Here is a 25,172-nt window from a genome sequence, read left to right as displayed (position 1 = left end):
GTCCTGTACCCTTATGTTCCTGGGATGGCCCACCGGCACTTAGGATACTGATATTTACTTGGTACAGCCTGCTCTTATCATCGGCCCCACTCGGACGGCTTTAAAGTATGTATATTACCCCCTTTGACACTTGCCTGGTTAAATCCTTATTCAGGCAAAAACAAACGTGACCTCCATCTAGGGTTAATCAGTTAATATCATTATTATAACACGGGATATAAATGATAGGCAGATAAACATAACACTGCAAGCGGATAAGCAATTTTTATTGATGAGTACTTAACAGATTATAATGTTGGTCAACAAGGCAAAGCTTATATAGAGTAGAAATCCAGCAAAGCGGATAAAAAGCAATATTCGTCCCTGATATATTTTCAGAAAACAGTTTTCTTGACTAACGGCCTGAAAAAATATTTACATTTGATTGTCTCTATTCCATGCAATGTATGTGTCTGTATTCATGTCTGTCAAGGATGTGGTCTTTGTCGTGTTCTCTATGTCCCTGTGACATCTTGGTATGAGGAAGAATCCCATCAGTCAACGCATCAGGCTTTATAGAAGAGATATCTTTTCTAAAAAATACTAGGATAATAGGGTTATCCTTTTTCTAAAATAAACCTAATGGATCCCAATGAAACCGATCTGTCCATTAGGTAGACTTATTTACCCTTGTATGTTTAATCTTTTGTAAATGTGAACTTCCCAGATAATTTGTTCATACCGGGATGTGTTTAAAGAGTTACCGTCCTAAATGAACCCTGAATGAATCCCTGCGGAACGGATGTGTTCATAAGATAAGTCATATTTTCCCCTTGCATAGTCCATATTAATTATAAGACCCAAGTTACTGTATGAAAGTTAACTTGGCCCATAATTAAGATTGTTTTCTTATTACCTCCTTGTGATTCTTTCAGAAAGAGGGTATTTATTCTTTATCTGGCATGGGGAAGTATACATGGGCTTTGTACATTACGCATGAACTTCTATCAAATATTTGATCACGAACATCTCACCGAAACGGCAGACATTGAAAGGGAAACATCTTGCATGCTTAACGTTCATACAGGATACATTCTTGAACTGATAGTGACGAGGTGTCTACCCTTCCGCACGTTGTGGTGGAAAGCCAAGGAGAGGGTGACGGCCTCCAGTTCCATTAATGCAGACGGGCCTGGTTGCAACAGGGCCAAGGCTCAACATGTCCGAAGTGAATGTATAAAAAGTTATGAATTCTCTCTCCCTCGCTTTCTGTATTTATGGATATTTATAGATATGCAACAGTACATCATCTAGAATCTTTTCTAAACTTTTTGTGACCTTTATGTATTAATTCTTCTTTCATCCTGGTCCAACCGCGACTTAAATGACACAAAACATAAACATTAACTCCCTTGAAAAGAGTGAGGGTATAACATAGCCTTTGATTTTGAGTGTTTTAGAAATTCCCTAAATGGCTTCATGAAAGATATATGATCCATTGATAATAAATAAAATACATGTTGGAAAATAGTTCCATGAAGTATAAGACAATTCCCCTTTTAAATCCAGTCCTGATTTTACAGCACCCATGCACTTGCATTAGAAAGACAGAGACCTGTCGAGGTCCAAATTTGAGCCGCCTGCTCCATGCTCCACCCCTGGAATTTTAAGTTGCCAAGTCTTTGTCCCCGGAACTCTCAGTGCTGGCTATCCACCGGGATTTTGCTACACTCGCATCTGGATTTCAGTACGCAGGGAATACAGTTCAGTGTGCCGTCTGAAAAGAAAACGGGAAAACCGAAGATTTAAGAAAAGAAAAAAAAACTTTTAAAGCAACTTTTTATCGGTACTGCTTCGGGGGTTCATCAAGATCCACAACCGCACGAGCGTAGTACTTTCAACTTGTCTGTATATCATTTTTCCCCAACTAATGTTGTGTTTCCCTTTTTTTTATCGTAACGAGTCTGGAACTCTTTACTAACTTACGTTCAAGGATAACCTTTTTATAAACGAACAACTCTCCAAACGTGCGTATGTTTCTCCCCGACCTCTTGCAGCGCTTCCAAAGTGACCCGAGAAGAACCGTGTCCATGAAGTATCCTCGCTAACTCCGAGCCACTGCAGGGAATGATCGTGTCTGCGTGAGGAAACTCAACAACGTGGGAGTTTGTTGAAACGCCGTGCAAGTGAATAAGCGACACGAAGCATAGCTGTTTTATTTTTCCCTCTCCTTCTACCCTGCTCGTTCCCCCCACCATGAAGAAGATGTTGGTGTTCTCCGCGTTAGTCGTGCTTTTTGTTTCCATCGCCGCGGAGCCAAAGACGAAAAACTGCAATGACGTTCGGGCTGCTTACAGCTCCAAGGGCTTCAACATCAACGATGTTCCCAACAAAGGGGTGCAAGGTGAGTGTGTGGACGATCACCAGCTATACCCTGCTCAATTGCACTTACCTTGACGTTTCTTTCCCCCCATTCACTTTTTTGCCACTGTCAATTTGGTTAAAGTATTATTCGTGTTTCTGTGAGGGGCCTTGTGGTTAAGTTAAACATAGAACATGATTCTATATTTATTTTTTCCTCGTTTAAGCTGCTGATGTTGGACTATCGCCCGGGTCGATTTGCATTGATTGTTCAGTTTAAATGTCAAACCAAAAGGAGTTATTGTAGGAAGTCTTCAGACAATTAAAAACAACACGAGCTAGTATAAATATACAAAAGTATCTCCCTCACACAATTCACTTCGGCAATGTTTAGATCCCCGTTTCCGCACTGGTTGGTTTTGCGCATGAAGTATCGGCTACCTGCAGTGATTTTGTAAGCATTCCTGTGTAAACAAGAAACACGCACACAACAGTGTGTTTTCTGTCTGTTCAACGTCTGCTCAGGGCCCTGCTCTCTGTGGCCAACTCTTGAGGACATGGTGCTGGGTGTTTAGCCATAAATGGTCTACCACACATTTCTGTACTATCGAGGCTATTTGTTTAATGTGATAGTAGGGTGGGCGAGAGATAAGAAGGCAAATCCATTTAGTTGATAATCAGTTAAACTCAGTAATGGAAACTTGGAAGGGGGGCTTTTTCAGTGAAGCCAAGGGGGAGGAGAAGGGGGATGGGGTTGGAAATTTCACTGTGCAATGCATACTTTACATCGCCTTTCCTTTTTCATTTTGGTGTGTCAGTTGAAAATAATTTAATACTTAGATAAGATAATGCCTACTAAATACCAGTCTGCTTATTTTACTAACGTGGTTCAGTGTTATCTGCCCCGTAAAACGTTGTAATTTTGAGATACTTCTGCAGTCAAATCATTTTTGATAAGATAAGGAGCTCACCCATCTCAGATTATGCTGTCGTTTTTTGTGTAGACTTACTCACTTGCATTAGATTTGAAATGTCATTTTAGCTGTTTTCATTTCTATTGGTTTCAAAATATAATAAAATGGGCCAGATAAGGCCTTAAAGTCATGAATGAAACAAGATGTTTTGGTATAAATCATCTTTAAAAAAAAAATCGTTCAGGCTTGGTTACTGTAGTATTGTTTTCAGAGTGATGTGTGATGTAAGTCACACCAACAGCCCCTCTAAAGTTGTGTGAATGGCTAAATGTTTAATTCCACTCGAAAAGCATGAACATTCAGAGTTATCTTTTTAGTTTGCAATGCATAGTAGATTCGTAAAGTATTTTCCTCGGTTGTGCCACATAGGCTCATTAAAATGTAAGTCGGGAGGTAACTGTCAGAATGGCTGAGGACTTATTCCTGCATTTCACACAAGCCTATCACTTCTTTGTCTCCTGTCTGTATTGTCATTGTGATGCTAAGCGTTGTTGAGAGCACCCCAACATGTTGTATTTAATTGTGGCACATTTCTGGGGGTCTGAATGAGATCCCTGAATGAGATCAGGTTTGTTGTGTGTGGGGTTTGTGTTGCTGTGCACACACGTGTGTCTGTCCCCGCTATGGATTGCTGGTGTATTCTTCTCCTTGGACCGGGTCGACCTCAAGCAGCAGCTCTCTGTCAATAGAGACCGAGATAATAGATCCATAGAAGGCCAGACATGGTCTGCCGTCATCAAAGGCAAAACGAGACAAGCAAGAGATTTTAGTCGGGGGACAATCTTTGCTCTACTTCTTTGCTGGCTCTTTTTTCCCCACCAGTTTATCTGGTGACAGTTTTATTTGCATTGGAATTTTGGGATGTTACAGCGCATATCTGCACCCAGTGTTTCATTTCCACATTATCTGTCAAAAAATGTGTTCATTTTCTTTGCAACCCCTCTTAACACGTTTCTTGTTTTCCGCTGGGACCATAAATCAGAAGGGTGGATTATTGGCAAGGCAGCGATCCAAACAGGCATCTCATCCCACAAACATCTTTTTATTATGATTGGATGCTTGGAGTTAAATGTTACCATTTAGAATCAGATTAAAGCAAACCCATTTTAATGCAATCAAATTGTAATGGAAAACTTCAGTCCCGCAGCACAGCCGATATTAAGTTCTGTGAAAGAACAACAGAGACATTTGCGATCCCATGGTTCCAATCTGTTGCCTCATCAGTTCCAAACCTGCCTTTAAATATTTCAGACGGACGAGAATTTTCTCTTGGGTCTATTGTTGATCACATAGCCTTCATATTAACAGATGGATATTGTTACAATGTATTAATAATAATCTCAATTCTACACAGCTACGTAAGCAGGTGGCAGATCTTATTTTTATTTGGTATATCGGTCCCCGGCTTTGATGTGATGCCGCGGTACAGTAATCAACCAGTTCAATAAGTTGGTGCAGAGTGGTGAAGCGGGACAAGTGCTCTTCAGAAGAACCAGGGAGCAGCAGTTAACACTGACCAGATTTATATCAGCCATGTCAACAGCTCCTCATTCCAGGGCCTGTCCCAGCAGTGCATGCGCTCCTCTTCTCGCCTCTTTCCGAAACTCATCAAGCACAAGATGTTTTGGTTATACCCCGGCCCGTCTAGGTTGATGTCATGCCGCAGGTATGGGACAATGGCAAAAATCAAAGTAACAAAAAAAAAGGAAGGCGCTTCAGATTTCAGCTTGAGAAACAACCTTTTTATAATCAGTTCTCTGCGTTATGGCTGAAACTCAAAGCATCCATGACCTCAGTATTTTGGCCTCCCTGTAAGCTCTGAACATCTCCCAGTACAGAACTTGGCTCTCCCTGAGCCCTGCAGCTGTGTGGGCCTTTCATATTTAAAGTTTGGTAAATGATGGGTTACGCTATTGCAGTGACACTCAGCCGATAAGATAAGCTGAAGGGACACAGAGGCAATCAGGCCAAGCTGGAGAGACAATATTTGAGTGCACTCCTCAGGTCCACTTGATACAGGACCACGGTGTTATCAGTTGTAATTATTAACTAATAAACCATTGGCCAGTTTATTAACTTTCCTTTCAAGGTCAGTGTCGTAAACCCTTGAAGAGCCTTCACTGTTGGATGTGATTGTGTACTACTTATCGCAAACTCTGCATGTTTTATCTGGTTGGCTAACGTTTATCACAGTTATCGCACTATATATCATTGTTATTCATAGTAACTACTAAAGATATGTGAATGTTAAATGCCAATTTCTTAGGCAAGCGGCACAAAAGTTATAATGATACTTATTTTTTGTCTAATGCTGGCCCTTCCTAAAGTAACATGTGTTTCTCACTAAAGTAAGTTGGAACTTACTGTATTTGCTGCTGCTGTTTTTCTTTAGTTGATTGGCCATGGTCAGTCGCATGGCCACCATGACTGACACTAAATACAAGAAGGTGGTAAGAAATGCGTTTTGCGCACAACTGTTATACTGTAACCACAATTCTCTACTACTCTGCTACTGCAGTGCAATGCTCACCATATGGCTGCCTTCACCTGTTGGCACTAGCCTAAACAACTTTCAGGGGGTATAGCAGATAAAGCCTACAAATAGGCCATATGTAATTAGTCTGCATAACTTAAAGGCCCATACCACCGAGGTTCATAAGTTACTATTCTAACATGCTACTATTCTTTAACAAAGCCAACTCGACACACTTGTACGGCTTTTCCGTTTCAGTAGCAGCTGCAATCTTACCTTAAGAATCTCTCCTACAAATAAGTGGAGGAACGTCGTCGCTCCCGTCCTACAAACACCTCCCCACTACTTCGGGAGCTATGTAATCCACCAAGAGTTTATTTCACGTACAGTATGTAATGTCTGTCCGTGATCCTCTGTATGCTGTTATAACGACATTGCTCGAGCAACGCGTGGCGCCCTTTTGTTTCAACTGCAGTCAGGGCTCAGGGCTAATTGAGTGGAGCTATCATGAGGCTAAGGTCTTGTGAATCCGGGGGGATGCTAACAGCTAGCTGGGGCTTAGGGCCACTGGCGACTAGCGTCCGTTCCACGCGGTGGGGGGAGAGAGCAAGCGAGCGAGCGCACGTGCCTGCCAGTGCTTGTGTTTGCTCCACCGCCTTATCAGCTCTTCCTGTAAGATGCAGGGCGGGCGATTCAGTGTGCAGGGGTCCCGGTCGGCATCCTGTGAGTGAGGAACAGCTGCCCTATCACCCCCACCCGCCCCCTGTGTTAAAACAAATAGCCTTATCAGAGCCTTCATGGGAAAACTAGCAATGTGAGTGTAGTGCAGCACTGGGACCTGGCACTACATTTACATTCCTACTGTACCTTTGGACTTAGGGTGGACTTGGTTCAAACTCTTTTCCAGTTTTGCTAGATCTATTGTTGCATTTTAAGCAGGCATACAATGTTTGGGGCTTGGAATGTGTCTTTGCTCCCATATACTTGAAAGCATTTTGTGTGTGTGTGTGTGTGTGTGTGTGTGTGTGTGTGTGTGTGTGTGTGTGTGTGTGTGTGTGTGTGTGTGTGTGTGTGTGTGTGTGTGTGTGTGTGTGTGTGTGTGTGTGTGTGTGTGTGTGTGTGTGTGTGTCCGCAAGGCCATGTCACTGCATCTTTTGCGCCGTAGACCCCCCCCCCCCCCCCCCCACCCCATCCACCAATGGCTGAGTGAGCGACAGATCAGTGGGGGGTGGATGTTGTGTGTGGGAACAATTGAGCACCCCCTCTTGAGGCCAGTCTGCCCCCCCCCCCCCTCCCCTCCTCATGACATTCCACACCGGACCACCTAGACCCACACACAGGGAGCCCTGTAGCTGGGAACACGGGGCAACAAAGAGCGGGATGGAGCGGCCCACAGAGGCCTATGGAGAAGGAGAAGGGGATTTGACGGCTGGCAGAAAAAAGAAGCGCAAAGGGGTTTCTCAGAGGAAGGACAACCCTCCCCTCCTCATCTCCCCCCCCCCCCCCCCCCCTTAAATGGCAGGAGAAATGATCTATCTTTTGAGTTTGGGTTAAAGTGTGTGTGTGTGTGTGTGTGTGTGTGTGTGTGTGTGTGTGTGTGTGTGTGTGTCCCCCCTCAGTGCTTGGGGCTAGACACATGGCGCGGTGACATGTCTGGAGTCGGTGTCATGCTGGCGTGCCCATAGCTCCTCTCGCTCACCCCTCGCTCCCAGCCAACGCCAAATGTCGGCCTATTATAGTTTACCGTACGTCATGTTTCACAAACACACACATGCGCACACGCCCACACGCACCATTTCTACCCACAGTAGCATTTAGCATGTACATTTTTAGCGCTGGGGAGGCTACCGGCCTGGCTGTTTGTGTCTGCGTGTGTGACTGTGTTATGAATAGCTGTTGGCTGCTGCATGCGTCTGCCCCTGGATAACTGTGACAGTCCTGGGTTTGTGGTTCTGTGCATGTTGAGAGGAGGGCTGGGGGGGGAATGAGGTTCTTGTTAACACGTCCTGTTTGCATGCTGTGAAGTCCGCGGCCTGCATCTCCCTCACCGGCTGACAAATCAGTTCCCCTCCCCTCGGGCCTGTCCCGCTCTGACACCAGTCTGCCGGGAGGTTTGGGTTCACTCTGCCATCTTTCCTTCCTTCCCTCTGCTTCCCATGATAACCAACTCTCTCTCTCTCTCTCTCTCTCTCTCTCTCTCTCTCTCTCTCTCTCTCTCTCTCTCTCTCTCTCTCTCTCTCTCTCTCTCTCTCTCTCTCTCTCTCTCTCTCTCTCTCTCTCTCTCTCTCTCTCTCTCTCTCTCTCTCTCTCTCGTGGTTTACCCTCCAACCGCATGTACCCTACTTCTCAGCATCTTTTTTGTCTCTTTATCTCCGGGTCCTCCCCTCCCTCTCTTTCCGTCAGGTCCCCCCCCACCCCCATCTGGCGAGGCTTCCAGATGATTGTCCTGTCAGGCCAGATAGCGCTCAGTCATCTTGCAAACGCTGCTCCCTGGGGCTTTCCTGTCCACCCTCCGTCTACCGATGAGTTGTTGTTGAACATGTCGCAGATCACACCACTCGCTCTGCCAAGGCCTCTCACCATCTCCCATCCTGCCCACAGCCACCTCAACTCCCCCACACTGTGCACCACCCTCCCAGAGCCGGGCTTCTCTGGTGGCTGACACACTACTCCTTCCCTGTGGGAAGATCGGGGCCTGGTGTTGTTGGTGTGTGTGTATTTCTCTCCCCCCCCCCCCCCCCCCTCTTTGAAATTTGAGCCGCTGTATGACTCCTTTTTGTGTAGGATCACATCGGGGCTGGTGTCACTCTGCCAGCTGTGAGCAGTGTGGCGGAGGCCTGCCTCCTATGATACCAAATGGGGAGGGGGAGCCAGACACCCCAACCCTCCCCCACTGCCTGGCGCAACTTGGTTTTCACACTCGCTGAGGTGCTCGCATGGCATGTTGGCCAGCTAGTGGTTATGGTTGTGATGCAGGTGTGATCCAGCAAAGATGTTGGGTTTTTAGGCCAAGAGTTATGAAATGAGTGAGACCTGCAGGCTTGTCAATGGTCCGTGTTGCCGAGCTAAAGGAGGCTGGCTTTGTTTAGATGTCCTGAGGGCCTGAAATCCAGCGACAAGCCTTGAAGTTTGGGCTGAATCCGTGATGTCTGAGCTGTAAAAATCTGCTAATTACTCCCAGAGCCTCCATCAGGGCTTTTTCAATCGCTTTTTCCAAAGAGTTGAAAGTCATTGGTAATATTGCCCTCAATTTCTTCAGTTTTAAAAGCCTAATTTAAACAATTGTCTTAGGCGAAAAAGCCGCCAGTTATGGTGCACACTCCCCGCACAAAGGGCTGAACGTGGCGCGATTGACGCACGTCTGTCTGGCTCGTTCGCGTTGGGTGTATGAATTTGTCTCATACGGCGGTGCCAATGCCGTAAGACTGCATCGTTAAAAAAGCGATGTAATAAAACCCAGGGGACCCGACATGGCCTAGATCCTCCTGGCTCGGGGTCAACTAGGGGGAGAAAAAGAAGAAACACTCGGAAAGATCAAATGCCGTCCCAAAGAAGGACTCCCCAAAGCTGCAAATCATTTGGCCGGGGCTCCGTAAGGCTGGTTCCAGCCTAGGAGAAGAAGACAAACGAGGCCTCAAGCAGGGAATGTGAGGGGACCCTGCTAGGAGATGAAATATTGGACATGGCCGGAACGGCAAGAGCGATAACACGTCCTAAGAACTCTGATTTATTGACGCGCTTCCCTGAGAATCGCCGCCAAACACGCCGGGACTTCAATGGGCGACGTCCCATCAAAGCGGTTTTGTGCCGTCATGTTTAGACGTTCCGAACCCTTTGACGGGTCGGGTTGTGACTGTCTCTCCCCACCGCCCACGCTGGTGTCCCCTTACTGCAAGGCTCTACAGGTATATCACAGTCATTGTTGCCCTTTTTTTGTAGCTTTGAGGTCCCAGAAACCTGATCTTGTACCTGACCTCATTCCGCCTGGGGGTCTCTGCCGGGCCCCATCCTGCCCCAACATCTGGTTGGCTTCAGCTGCTTTCTGCATGTCTGTTGTAAACATTGTCAAAGAGCTCCCTGTCCCTAGTAGAGGCTGGCCGGCTTCTACTGGCAATGATGAAATGTATTGTTTGTGTGTTAAATCTTTTAAAAGCTCTCGTTCGTTTCAACACGGTTGGATTCTTTTTTTTTTTCTTTTTTTTTCCCAGCGAGGGGGTTTGGGCGGTATGGTTTTCTATGCGGCAGACTTATGTTTAAGTCCACGAGAGGAAGTGACACAGAAGAAGGTTTTAATATACAAAGACTTTTGAGGGGGGCTCTTCTCCTGGGGCATTTTTGCTAACGTATCTGGGACAGCCCTAATTTGTAGGCTTAAGAGAAGTCCATTTCAGGGCCAACACACAATGCTGTTTGCATTGGTTCCCTTAGTAAAGCACTCGGCTCTAAGTAACAAGTGTGTTTCTCTACAACTCTTTTCAAAAAGTCTGTTTTCATTTGTCGGCCATGAGTCAGTGGAAGCGAAGGATGACTGCTGGAGAGGAACAAGCCGGGAACGGGGCCTTTTGTGCCGCCCTCTTCTCCTCCCTGCTTCCCCTGTGATAATCACACTGTGCTGTGACTTATCCCCTTCATTTGTCTGCTAAACCGTAGCCTGTCATTGCACATCATGCAGATAACATGCACCCCCATGCACCCCCCCCTCTCTCTAGCTCTTTCCCTTTTTCCTCTTTTCTCTCGGTCTGTCTGTGTTGCTCTCCAACTATGTTGCTCTCCCTCTCTCTCACTCTCTCACTCTCTCACTATCTTAATAAGCTCTCTCTCCCTCACCTGCTCCCGGGGGCCGGGACACATGCAGCCGGCCAGACGTTCACGGTTCGGTTCCACGACAAAGGGCTCCAGATCAAACACTGGATGGCGGTGCCCAATAAACGGTGCATACCTGAGATAAAGTTACGGTCGGGGGGGCTGAGGGAGGGAGGTTCGATCGATTGTTAACGTGAACCACCACCTCCCAAGCTCCAGACAGATGGAGCAGATGTTTTGAGAAAGTGTTGTGCTTGCTAGCCCCTGCCCCCCCCCCCCCTGCAAAATAGCGGTGAGGCCCCTTGGAAACTAAAATACTATGCTCGGTTCAAATGTTAATGACCTGCTCTTTCTCCCTATAAAGAATGGCCTGGAGAATGTGTGTGACATGAGTGTTTCTAGTCTACTGGTAACCGGTCCTGGCTTTAACAATAGACCTCCCAGCTGAATGAATGAATGATTGAGATACATTTGAATGGCAGTCGTTATATGGCCAATCACTAATAATAGCGGCTGTTTGAGAATGCTGGGCCCGCCACAAAGGTATCTCACAATGAATTGAATACAAAGACAACAACACAACCAGCTTAACGGGAGTGGTTGAATGATGTCAACACACACACACACACACACACACACACACACACACACACACACACACACACACACACACACACACACACACACACACACACACACACACACACACACACACACACACACACACACACACAGGACACACACACACCAACCTCAGCACAAATGTTCCCCTTACCACGGCTTGCATGATTCACACACCACAACTCCCTAACACTTCTAGAAGCGATATGGGACTTGGAACCCATTGTTATTATGATCTCATCGCATGGCCACTGTGTTTGTGTATTTCTGACCCCTGGCAGACCTCGGGAGTCTGCTTGGGACAGATATCTTCAGCTGTCCGGTGCCGTCTGCTGGCTGTGTGTGTGTCTTTTGTGGCCCACCAGGGAAACGACTGGCCACAGTGACAAATTAACAGGGCAGCCAAACTGGCTTAACTCGTCTGGGATGCTGACCTCAGAGTTCCTGTGCCCTTTCCTACTTCTTATTTTTCCCTCCCTCTCGCGGACACACACGCCTTCCTCCCTCTTTGTCCTTATCTCTTGATTCAGTTGTTTTTCTCTCAATTCCTTTTATTTTCTTAAATCTCCGGTCTAGACTCTTAACTCTCTCTTAACTCTCTTCCTCTTGCTCTCTCTTACGCCCGCTCTCTGATTCTCTCCGGGTTTGTTTGTCGTGTGCTTTTACTTTCGTTACCTAATTGTTGAGGTTTGGTAACCAAGGCTTTAAGTGAAACCACCTGAGAGCTGTGCGGGCCTGCTTCCAACACCCTGCAATTGCTCTTGTTGACGTCTGTAGGCTCTTAATTAGCTACCCAAAGACCTCACTAAAAAGGCTATCCCGCCCGCAGGTACGAAACACAGACGATGAGGCTATCTGCGCCTCACATTAGTACAGATCCCTCACATTCAATCTCCAATCCTACCTCTAAATAGTCCTAACGCGTCGGGAACCACTGAAAGACATTCAGTGGTATTCCAAGGGTAGACTCCTGAAGTACTTAAGCCCCCATGGTGGGTGTTTGCTGCTGACTTTCTCAATGTAGCCGGGGAGCAGGAGCAAGTAAGACCATTGAGAAAGCAGTGACCTGGGAAGTGATGTAGGCAGGGAGCTTTTGTACTGGGAGACAAAGACTGAGACGCAGGGATGGGGAGAGGGAGAGGGAAACGGAGAGCGAGCGAGAGGCCAGGGCCATGTTGTGGAATCTCCCAGGGGCTTTTGGGTAAATGTTCATGGATGACAGCATTTTGGAATGTTCACAAATGGCGAATTTTAATTGGCCTCAGGCCCTCGACTTGTTTAACAGTTTTGAGCCGGACCGTGGTGACGGAAAGGCTGGATTAATGAGTCTGCGTGTTTAGGGTAATAATTAACCCCTTGCCATGCAGCGTTTCGTAAATGTTTAGGTGTTTGCCCCGAAAACTATTTTTCTTATCTGGCTGACCCCGCACACAGACCTATGGCTCTGGCCCCCAGTGCTAATGGAAGTAGCAGAGCAGACGTCAAGGGGGTCTGCAGTTCCTAATGAGACCCAGGGCGCCTGGGTCGGCCTCCCAATAGCGGGCCTGCCTTCCTTCGTCTTCGCTGTCTTGCCATCTTTAACGGCACATTTTGGGCAGTCGGGTGTTTAAACAGCTGTGTTTTGGAAGGGAGTTGAACCTCCCGATGTATTTAAGGAAACATCTTTTCAGAACTGTAGACCATCTTCCAAGGGTTTGCGGCTGTCTGTGTTGGTGTTAAATATTAACTCCTAAGGAAATTCTCCTCAAGACCCAAACCGCTGCTTCATCTTGGTGTTGAGCGCGAGCGTGTTCTCCAGATGAATGACTTGTTGTGTGTTAGAGGTTATCCGTGCTTATGTTCGGCCAAGCTTTCTACCAGTCCTTGACTGCATTGTATTTAGGGCTGGCTGTAGTCAACCAAAGATAATCATTTCGGTCAGCTGAAATGGGATCTGAGGCTCAACCAATTGATGCGTTTTGGGGGGAAGAAATGAAAGAAAGGTAGATTGCACTCTACCTGGTATCTTAAATATCTCTTAATGCTGTCTGAAGAAAATGCGTGGGTTACACATCCACTCTTGTTCCGAGTCCGACGTAAGTTTATTAACTTGTTGTCGTAATCTTGAACAAATAATGCCAGACCAACCACTTCTTTGACTTTCTGAAAGTCACGCCAGGGATTGTCCGACCAATGACAATTATGTCGGCATAGAGCATTTTGACCCACCAAATGGGGCAGCCCTCTTTGTGATACAAGGGGTGGTGATATTAATTAACCATTTTTATGGTTGTCTAGGTATGGCTTTTTCTCTTTTTTTTTTTTTAACAATTCCTTTAAATTCTGGTGAGTCATCAGGCAAAGGCGGTGGTAGCATGACTCATTATGTTAGGCTTGTTAGGCGACTCCATGGTTATGTTCACTGGAGCTTTCCTGGTAAATTGGTATTATTGAAAGCAGAAGTAATTATGTTTGATATTAACTACCAACTAGTGAGTTATTTCGCTTGCGTTATCTTCTTTCTGGTATTTTAATGCTACAGTCCACAAAGTATATTGCAATTGTGACACAATGTTTTTCGTTACTGTGTTAAATCAATAATTTCTATATGCCCAGATGTTTTCATGCTTATTTCGCCCTGGCACAAAGGGCATTCCAAACCCACACCATTCACAGCCTAGAACAATTACTGTAACCCATTTTTACAACTGTCTAGCGTTGAAATCCATTGCCTGTTCACAGGTCACAGCCTTTATGGCAGGTCACAGAAACAGAACAGTGTGCAAGTCATGAGTTGGCCGGAGCACTCGTGTGCTGAAAACCATTTCCTGGTTGCATGTGGAGGTCAGAATATCTGTGCAGCGATGGATATCCTGCTCGTTAGCACTAGCTCGTTAACAACCACCTGTCCGCCTTTTCCCACAGGGATATTGGTGGAATTAGCCCCTTACCCCAACACTGGCCCTGTTAATCTCTCGCCACTAACTGTACACATATGGTAATTGCGGCGTTTCTTTCAATAAAAGAAAACTTTGCTTTTGCAGGGTAATGTTTTTACCATCACAATGTTTTTCAGCCGCTTAGTGATGAAACACTGGCATGCGCCGTGTAGACCGAAACATCACAGCAGCATAGTAAAGTCTTGGTAGTAAAGGCACAAGGACAAAAAAAAACCTCATCGCCTACCATTTTGTTTAAATAACCTTGTGTGATTCAGAGCTCCAATGCAACTCTATCCAGGCTCTCCCTTCTTTCTGCCTTGTAAACTTGTCATTACTTTACTTTTGCAAAGCGGAAAAGCGCAGTGAGTGAGTAGGTGCAAGTTTGTCCCTGGCCTGATTCTCTCCATATGAGCAGATCACGCTCTAATAATGGTTTCTGATTACAGTATAATGCTGTTGAAGATTTCCCTGCTTGCGGTGATGGTAACCTGTGTGTGTGTGTGTGTGTGTGTGTGTGTGTGTGTGTGTGTGTGTGTGTGTGTGTGTGTGTGTGTGTGTGTGTGTGTGTGTGTGTGTGTGTGTGTGTGTGTGTGTGTGTGTGTGTGAGAGACCCAAAACCGCTGTCGATCTGATCCACAAAAACGGCTTAGTATTAATAAACTCTGTAAATGGGCCAGGATAAACGTAACACTCCACACACGCGCACGCACGTGTGTGGTTCCTCAACATGCTAACCAGAGCTAGAATCCACATTTTTGGGGGGGGAGGGGTGTAAGCTAATGCGACGATTGATTTTCCACACTTCTGTGAATTACTTTATCTCTCTTCCCAACACTTTTTTACCAACTGTCGTTTTTCCCAGTTCTTGCCATCTGACTCAGCGGTTCTACCTGACCGCTTCTCATTTAGGATTTAACTAGTGTCACTTATGAGTTCAAGCACCTAAGTCCTCCTACATTGGGTTCCTCATGTATTTTAGATTAAGCATTTATACTAATGTTCTTCAATTTGGCCACGAAAACTACTAGAGAGCCGGTAAATATGATGGTTTCCCATGTTGAAACTATTCTGTATTTTATTTGTGTTTTCAATGGGACATCGATAAGTCAATGTTGAACTGTTGAACATTTGGATATTTTTGGACACTGTATTTGCAGCCCATGAATATAAAAAGAAAGTCCTCGTCAAGATTTTTTTTTTAACCACGTATCAGGATTGCTATTCAACAGCGCCGTCGCTCTACGCCCTTCCAGGCAAGCTAGGGGGGGGGAAAGGCATGGCCAGGCAAAGTGAACAAGACACACTACACACTTATCCCACCCTGAACTGCTGGCACGATGCCCTCGAGCCAGAGACTGTGGTTGCAGCGAGCGGCGTCCCTCCTGACGTGTATGAGTGTGATGTTGTTCTCTCATGCGCGCCGCGACGCTTCCCGTAGGTTGTAAATAAGAATTGAGCTCTCCGTCAGCGGGCCTCGACGGAGGAATTTTTCATGCTGCGTGAGGGGGGGAAAAGTATCATATTATGCTACAGTAATTCCCCGTACCCGTTCCCTATGTTTAACATGGCCGCCAGAAACCTCAAAGGACATCCACCCTCTGTTTAATCGGTTGCTAGGCTGGGACTTGAGTACACGGCTAGGGGAGGGAGCCCGCGGTTCATCTGCCTGTATATTAGCTCAGTCGTTGACTTCTGTGTGTTTTTCCCCCTTATTTTGGGGTTATGGGATCTCTTATGGGAGAGTCCCTTCGCTGTAGCCTGCAGATTTAGTGAGACCCACGTCTGTCTCCACTTTTACTTGAAACCTAAATGAATGCGATGACCAACGGAAAAAAACCAACCTTACTTGTGTACATGAACACTTCTGCCGACTTGCAACAGTTGAGTCAACTGACGAAACGGATCTTCTTAATTCGCTGATTCCTGCGCTATGTGACCTTTTCACTGCCATTTTCCCCTTTTGTTGAAAGTGGCAATTGCTTCAGAGGGAACAAAATCCCAGAGTTGGCCATGATCTAAACATTCATAACTCAAACATTCAAAAGTGACGGCTGGAATAAAAGGCTCCCACATTTGGGAATGAAAATATGCGAGGCTCTACATGGATTGATTGCAAATGTGATGGATGTGAAAAAGGAAATCCTTTCCATCCCTCCAAATGAAGACCAACACTAACACTGTTGGCAGACAGCGGACTACACAGAGCAGGGGGAAATTCAAAACAGGAAACGGGGACTGAGAGCTGAGGCAGACGTGCCACGACTTGACACACTCAGCAGTGGAAGGAAAAGTAATTGCTATCATCAGACTTGAAATAAGAAGCAGTTTGCCTCTTTACTTTTGCATCTCGTCTTTCAATTGGGACGTCAATTTATGCCACGGTGATTCGTCTCCTCGAGACAGTTGACAAAACATTAAATCGTTACGCCGGACGAAATCTCTAGTGAAATCACGCACCGGAAAGCATCGACCGGACCTCCACGGCAGAACTTTTGGCCTATAGTGGCATCATGTATGTCTGGGGATGACATGGTTTAGGACAAGACGGGTTCTGAGGACTGGAAGTCTGCCCGCACGCGCATCGCCCCCCCTCAACCTAACAACGAACCCATATCCCTCCTCCTCCTCCTCCTCCTCCTCCTCCTCCTCCTCCTCCTCCTCCTCCTCCTCCTCCTCCTCCTCCTCCTCCTCCTCCTCCTCCTCCTCCTCCTCCTCCTCCTCCTCCTCCTCCTCCTCCCTTGCCCTGAGGGGCAGACACACCACAGACTGAGCTGGGACAGAGGGTTGTATCCTGGGCTTATCCTCCCAAGTTTATGTGGCTGCTGTCTGAGCCTCTGGGTGGGACTCAAAGGAGTAGGCTCTTGATGGAGAGACGATTGCCTCATTTTAGTTGACTCGCTTAATAAAGTTAATGATGTTATGCGTATGCCGTATGGTAGTTTCAGTAAAGTCAAGTGTATGTTTATAGCACCTTTCATTGATGACAAGTTATTATTATTTCAATATATCGCAAATCAAGTATAACCAAAAAGATCATACTGACAGGAGTTTACATTTGCGTAAACAGCCACATGAGCTTGCCATTATCAAATCATTATGTTTTATATCCTTGTTTTAAAAAATGGCCGGTTTATCCAAACCACCAGAACTTCTTTTGCTTTTTTTCAATTCAAAGTAAATGTTCCCAGAAATGCTACCACGGCTCCAAAAGCTCTTGTGAGGATTTTAAACATCTGCAACTTTGACTAGATTGGATACCTAACCGATGTACATTATAAATACTCTCATCAACGTTTTCATTCCAATGGTAGCACTTAAATTCAACTTAGAAATAGGGATGTCATGTGATGCACATAATTAGGTAATTCCATCCTTGGTTCTTAGGGAATAAAATATTCCCTTTCAATACAGTGAGTTAGTATCTGCTAATAAAAAGGAATTGTCTTTTCAACCTTGACGGCTAAATTCACTTGGCCTGCAGCCCAATCAATCAGTGGAGACATATTACTGACCACTTCCACAGGGTTTATATTCACTTCATTCCCTGTAGTGTTAGCGCTGTGCTTATCCATAACCTGTCCTCTCAACTACTTGAAGAGCTTATTTTAGTTTTCTAAATGCAAATTGCCTTGTGATTGGTTTTGGGAAGTGGTTCAATCAAAGACCACCAAGCCTTGTAGCTGCCTTCAATTATCGACTGGAGGAGGGAGCTGGCTGGGAGGCCGAGTTCGACCCCAGCGCTGCCTCCACAGCCCGCTCTCTGCACTTTTGGTGGTGACTTAACTTCCGCGGGCTGCAGAAATACTTCTTCTGGGGTTTTTATGACGTGGTATTGGAGCGAGTTGGCTGTTAAAGTTTCTATTTAAGCGTGCTGTGTGTGTCCCCACATTTTTAGGGGCTCTTAATTGCCTCAGTGTGGGTTTTTCTTTCAGGTGTGTGTGTGTGTGTGTGTGTGTGTGTGTGTGTGTGTGTGTGTGTGTGTGTGTGTGTGTGTGTGTGTGTGTGTGTGTGTGTGTGTGTGTGTGTGTGTGTGTGTGTGTGTGTGTGTGTGTGTGTGTGTGTGTGTTGGGGTGGTTGAGGGCTGGGTCAGAGGACAGGACCTCGCTCAGAGGAGTGGCTGTTAACCTTTGACCCTGCTGGTTAAGCCTACAGGGTGTCTGTGGTGGAGGGGTGGTTGCGCCCCAGCCCGGCCTGGTTCATGGGCACATGATGGCGGAGGGTGCGGCAAGGTTTTTGTCTGAGGCGTTTCCACCTCCCCCCCATCCTTCCTCTGAGAGTGAGGTTTGAGAGGCGAGCCAAGGCCAAAAGGGAAGTGACTTATTTTATGAGCCCTTTTAAAAGGGGCTGCTCGGTGTCCCACAAAGGAAAGCCAGAGAATCAGCAAACTGGCGATGAATGCCGTGACACACTGTCACATGTTTGTTAACAAGCTGTCGCTCCCTTGTCTTCACCGCCATAAAATAGCAGGGGCTTTTTCTCCTCTCCCGAGTGGACACTCCAACATCTCTGGGGCTCTGTAGGCCTATTAGGTCTTACAGTTATTGGGAAGCCTGGGCGCAAAGAGGCCAGTAAACAATTAAGAGCGGTCTCGACTCTCGCAACCAGCGCGCCAAGACTGTTTGTGCCAGCACAAGAAAGTGACGAGACTGCTAACACTTGAGACGAGATGCAGTAAGGACTTGTTGAGTAGCAATCCAATCTGCATAGCTGTTCTGGGTCGCTCCTAGCCCTGTTGTAGGTTGCTCATAGCCCCTGTTATAGCTCACTCATAGCCCATGTTGTAGGTCACTTGAAGCCCTGTTCTAGCTCACTTGTTGCCCTGTTCTAGCTCACTCATAGCCCTGTTGTAGCTCACTCGTAGTCATGTTGTACCTCACTCCTAGCCCTGTCCTGTGTCTTCATAGCGCTGAACTTCTTTCACAGCCCTGTTCTGGCTCACTCGTAGCCCTGTTCGACCGCCGTCTGTGCCATTTCATACTAGGAAGGGGGGGGGGGGGGGGGTGAAGAATTGGCTGCCAAGATGTTTTCATAAAGTGTGCATTAGCTAAGAATCCTGGGTTTTCGGGGAGCTAATCCCTGCGCGCTAACAACGTGACATTTGTGCAGACACCGCTGTGAAATATTGACCGTCTCACTTTTATTTGTGTACGTTGGTAGGAGGTGCCGCTGGTTTCCACGTGGACATAGTCCACAGTACTGTGAGCCCTCACTGTGGGCCATGCATGGGGCGTGTGTGTGTGTGTTTCTGTGTATGTATGTGTGTGTGCATGTGCGTGTATTCGTGTTCACACTAGACTGCCTTAAGGTTATCCCCTCCCTCCAATTAGGCTGACACAAAGAGTTGTGTGTTGAGCGGCGATGCGATGTGTGAACGCATTTGAGCTGGTTCTGCCAAGTGTGTGCGTGCGGAAGTGTATGCACACATCAGGCTATGTGTGTGTGTGTGTGTGTGTGTGTGTGTGTGTGTGTGTGTGTGTGTGGCGGGGGGCGGTGTATATGTTGAGGGGAGGGAAGTTGAGGGAGACAGAGTGCAAGAGAGAGATGGATGGATCTGGGTTGGAAAGGTTGAGTGAAGAAAGAGGGACTTGAGCCTTATTTGGAATGGATCCCAGACCAAGGAGTCCAAGTTTGGGGGACGAGGGTTGTTCCTGGATCTGCTGCTTTGTAGCCCTGTTTAGGCAGTCCTGTCATACCATACTTGTAACTATAATCTCCCAGCGTCGACCCAGGTCTGTCTACACGCTGCAGCAGTTGTTTCGAAATTCCTCGTGTCTTTTTATATATAAGGCGGTGATGGTATTCGACCCGTAGTTCTAACACGAGCTATGTGGTCAAACCTCCCTTCTTCCCAATGATAGTTATGTTTTATGCATCAGAAACCGACTCAATCAATCCACATTAGCCGGGGACATGTGAACCGCCCGGTCAATCCGATTGGATTCACATAAGCCTCCGTCAACCAAGATAAAAGTTTGTGGTCGTCTTTGAATTGAAGTCGGTTGGACTGAAACGAATGGGCCCGTTAGGAGGCAGCATTCATGGGCGCATGAGCCGAGTAAGAAGCCAGGGACCACCTCTGTCTGACTGGGGAGGTACAGGAGGCCCCAAACTGCCTCTCTCCGACTAGCGGGGGGAAAACCAAACAGGCAGTTGGTGCCTGGATGCAGTGAAAGGACCCCTATGTTCTGCCCAAATTCCTACAGACACATTCAAAACAAAACATTATTGCAGCTGCAACTTAGCATTTTGTCCGGCGCTGAATACTTCTTGACCTATCCCTCCTGTTAATTGGATGGTAATCTCACTTCTTTTTTTTCTCTCCATTTTGACTAAGAGGCAAGCGTCGTTTTGGGCCCTGAAGGCTTTGTTTAGTTTTTTTAATGATGCTTTTGATTCTAGCACCCCAATAGAAAGTTAAGATACGTTGTCTGTTGTTTGAAAAGGTTTTATTTTATCTTTTGGCAAAGGCGTCCCATTCTTATCATCTGGAGTACAACTAGCCTATTATTCTTATTTTATGGACACTAAACTTTTATCGCTCATTGTCACTATGACAATATAATTTTTTTGGTTTTGTTTTTTATTATTATTTGTATTTGGTTTCTGGCATACAATCGATGCACATGCTACTCAACACTGATGTAGAGAAAGAAAATCCGGTTCTGCGTTCTTACGTTTCCTTTCATCAGTACTGCCACGGAGACATACGTGTGTTGAGAGATGGACGGCGGGAGCCAAATGCTTGTCTTGGCTGATACTGTAAAGTGCACTGAAGTAAACCCTTTGGATTCAGACTTTGGAGTTTAGACATGTTTGTACTTATAATCAGGATCATAGTGTCGGTCTGGCAAGATGGGCTGCAGAAGGAAATGGGATGTATTGACTGGATAGAAATTGAAAACAGGTAGCGTTTAAAACCTTGTCAAACAATATCAGTGATTTCTGGTTCTTCGCACATAAGCTCATCTCAATTTATTCCCATTGTAAGCAGAGAGGAAAGTAGGGCTGCTCCACACTCCTATCAACATTGTTTATCTCAATTTGAAATGTTGTACATTGTAGTGTTTTAAGACATCATGATTTAAATCTGTTCGAGAATCGGCTCTGTTAAAATGGAAACGTGCTCCGAACTGAAAACGAGGAGTGCATCCATGGGAGGTCTGTCTCTATAACGTTGCCCCCCCCCCCTGTCCTTCTCCCGCTCCCAGGCGCCCCGCTGAAGGTGTGTCCCCAGGGCTTCACCTGCTGCACCGTGGAGATGGAGGAGAAGCTTAGCCAGCAGAGCCACTCAGACCTGAAGGCCCCCATCTCCGAGCTCAGCTCCAAACTGCAGAGCAACTTCAAGCAGAGACACCAGCACTTTGACCGTAAGTAGAGAGAGACACACACACACACACACACACACACACACACACACACACACACACACACACACACCAGAGTTCATAATGAGAATCAGACACATGCTTACCAACACGTACACGCGTACGCGCACGGTGATGGAAACTCGTGAAGTGGCCCACGGCCCAATGCCGTGGCACACAGCAGACGCCCCCTCTGCAATGCTGGTCTGTCCCATGCGCTGCATGCTTGTCCCAACACAACTTTTGCCTGAATTGGCGTTTTGACGGACACCCCCACCTGCCAGTGCGCTGGCTGCGGCGCAGACACTCAGTCTGTGTCTGTTGGCTCGTCCACCTGTCTCTCAGCGTCTCCCCCTCTCCACGCCCCGCCCCCTCCTCCATCCGGCCTCAGAGTCACGTGCACGCACCCAGATGGACCACACACATGACCTGTTGGTTCCAGCTTCAACCCCGCACTTCCTATTTTTGTGTGTGTGTGTGTGTGTGTGTGTGTGTGTGTGTGTGTGTGTGTGTGTGTGTGTGTGTGTGTGTGTGTGTGTGTGACGAGGATCGGGTTCCCTGTGCTGTGGGGGGTGGGAGGAGGGTGCATATGGCTGCTGCTGAGTCACCAGGGTCGCAGGACAGCCTGGAATACCATCCGCCACCAGGGCCTGTCAACGCGGTTCCCCCTCGCCTGGCTGGCACAGTTAGCTGGGTCGGGACAGCACCTTACCGCCCACTGTCTCCGGGTCCGTCCCCCGGAGCATGGAGGACAATGTCCTCATTATTTGGTTTTATGGTGATTTGTTCCATTTTTTTTTTTTTCCGGTGAACGCATAGTTGTGGGGCCACACGGGGGGAAAGTTATTTTGAGATGACCAGAGATGTGGTTATGTGTGTGGGTGTAGTCGTGTTTGCTTGTTTGTATATGTGCTAGGAGAGAGAGAGAGAGGGGGAGAGAGAGAGGGAGGGAGGGAGAGAGGGGGAGAGAGGGAGAGGGAGAGAATTGCAGCCAGATGGAACAGGAATGTGACGCGTCGGAATGCGGTGGTTTCTTGAGCCTTTGCTCGCCCCTCTCACTCGCTCTCTCTCTTTCTTTCTCTCCTCACTTCTTTGTCCCCATCTCATGCGTACCCCCCCCCCCCCCCCCCCATCCCTCCTCCCAAAAAAATCCCCTTTCTTCCTCAATTCATCCCTTTTTTTAACTGTTTCTTATCGCGCTCTGTGTCCCTGGACTTCCCGGTATGTTGTCTTCCCCATATCCTCTTCCTTATCTACGACGGTCTTCACTCGGAAAGTTCTTTACTTGCAGGATTTCTCCTTTTTGTCACCCTTGGTATCGCTCCCATACAATCAGCCAATCGGGCTAGAGATTAAGGTCGGCGGTGTTCACCGACTGAACCCAATCCCCCAACGGACCGCAGGACACGGGAACCCGTTCTCTCACAGCGCACCGATCACTCACCTCATCAACCAGAAGACCACGGAGAGATCAACCCCTCCGTCTCGGAAAACCGTTGGCTTCACTTCCACTTAATCTCCTCTTCATTGTCCCCCCCCCACCCCCTGCCCCCCTCACATCTACCACCCCCGTCCCCGTCCTCCCGTCCCCCCGTCTCACTACATACCGTGGTCTCTCTAACTCCTGAACCGTTAGAACCCAGGGACACACAAAGGCCTGCTGTGCTCCCTCTTTCACCTGGGCCATTAGAGCAGACTCTCTTATTGAATAAGGTGACATGGCGGGGTGCTCATGTTGCCACTCTCCTGTGACTTCCTCCCTCCCGGCTCCCGGTGTCCGGACTCTCTGCCGTCCGGGACACGTCTGGGGTTGAGAGACGGGGCCGGGGAGAGCGCGTGGCCAAAAAGAGTCACCGTCAAAAGCACTGCTGCGGTATATCTTTAAAAAAAAAAAGCCGCCACGATAAGAGCCAATGTTGAAGAGTGGCGAAGTGTGTGAGTGTGTGCGTGCGTGTGGGTGGTTTAATCCTTATTTGTGACGTAAAGGCTGCCTATACATGCCGTTCTTAGAAGACCAACACGCATACATGCCCGATAACACTCCTGAGAAGATCTGTGGCTCGCCGTTACGCATGCTCCCGTCATGTGCCTGGAGGGGTCGAGAGTCACGGCCAATTAAGAGCAGGGGGCCAAGAATAGTCCAACACCCCCCCCCCCCTGCTTTCATCACTGCCCCCAGTGTTTGTCCTGGCCCTGGGGTCCTTCTTTCTGTCCCTCTGTCCGTCCGTCTCTCCGTCTTGTCTGTCTGTCTGGCTGTCTGTTGCCGCTTTCACACCAAAAAGAACCGAGAGCCAGTTCCGGGCTGGTGCTAGGGCCAGTTCCAAACTGGTTCCAGCCTTACCCCAGTTAAGAACCGGTTGGTTTCACACCGGCCAGAGCCAGCCATGGAGCCGGCGTGAGCAACGTCATGACGTCACTGCAAACGTCTCGGCTAGTGAGCTTGGACAGAAGTATACGGCCGACATCTTTCTTTATTCTGGGTGGAAATAGTAACATAGTTACGCCATCAAATGCGTTTATGGAAACATTTTTAGCGAGAAATGTGCATTTTACTTTCATAATGTTCGCTCGGAGAATGTGAAGGATGTTTGGTTTGATAGTTATGACGAAGAGGGAACGCTCCGTTCACTTGCATGGACATGGACTCATCTAGCTGCGTTGGCGCGTTGACGCGTTGAACCACCACACAATAGGCGCGCAGAAGAACCCTCGCGCCAGTTTCAAACACAACAACAATTTCGTCTTCGATTCAATCCGTGTATGGTTCGTTCTTTGAATATTCCGATTTAAAACAAAATCAGAAAAAAACAAAAAAGAACCATACACGGATTCACGTCCATTGTTTACTTCGGTGTTTTAAAAAATGCCGGTCTTCGTTGGTCTTCCTGTTTATGAAGGTACGGATAACTCCGCCCCCTGCCCCCGGCGTAAAAGCGGTTCTAGTTCTAGCCCAGCTCTAAAGTGGGGCCAGAGTTGAACCGGTTTTTAGGGGCCGGAGCCGGTTCTTTGGCGGTGTGAAACCAAAGCCCTGGCCCTAGCTCCGAACTGGCCCGGAACCGGCCCCGATTTTGCGGCGGTGTGAAAGGGGCATGTGTGTGTGTCAGTCTGTCTTGTTGCGCTGACTTCCAACAGAGCAGGGCTGTGTCTGGGATTTAAGCACGGAAGATTAAAGCTCCTATTGCCCTCCTATATAGGAGGCCGCATGCACGCACACACACACACACACACACACACACACACACACACACACACACACACACACACACACACACACACACACACACACACACACACACACACACACACCCTTCCTTAGCTATGCAGGCTAGCAGCAGGGGGGTTGGAATCCCATAAGGGAAGGTAGAAGCACAGAGACTAATTGGCACAAATAGGATGCAATTACCGCCTGGAGTGGGAGGGGCCAAGGGTCTGGGGCCAAGGGTGGGGGGGGGATCAGCCCCTCTCTCCAGCGTGGTACCAGGGCTAGGGTGTATAGAGAAAGAGACTCTGAAGAGAGTTCAGCTTTTCGGGGGGGAACATTACTTTACATTTTGTAAGGAGTCGTGCCCTTCTTATGCGTAACCTTTCACCCACATTCGTACAGAGCGGTCGGCTAACCGGCCAGGGACAGTTGTGTTTTTTTTTCTTTTTTTATGGAAAAATCTGGAGGCAGCTC

General features: G+C 47.4%; 1 protein-coding gene across 1 annotated transcript in view; it reads left to right on the top strand.

Annotated features, from left to right (window-relative positions):
* The first annotated feature begins 1,663 nt into the window (after positions 1 to 1,663).
* The window catches only part of gpc4 (glypican 4), a 33,029-nt gene continuing 9,520 nt past the window's right edge, over positions 1,664 to 25,172 (top strand). Inside the window, exons 1-2 of the mRNA XM_030367759.1 lie at positions 1,664 to 2,383; positions 21,341 to 21,499. Coding sequence (XP_030223619.1) covers positions 2,236 to 2,383; positions 21,341 to 21,499 — 307 coding nt within the window. The 5' untranslated portion in view covers positions 1,664 to 2,235. The remainder of the gene's footprint in view (positions 2,384 to 21,340; positions 21,500 to 25,172) is intronic.

Source organism: Gadus morhua, chromosome 10, assembly GCF_902167405.1.
Source record: "Gadus morhua chromosome 10, gadMor3.0, whole genome shotgun sequence".
Classification (NCBI taxonomy): Eukaryota; Metazoa; Chordata; class Actinopteri; order Gadiformes; family Gadidae; genus Gadus; species Gadus morhua.
Note: the sequence above shows the minus strand (reverse complement) of the source record. Positions and strands in the feature narration are given on the sequence as shown.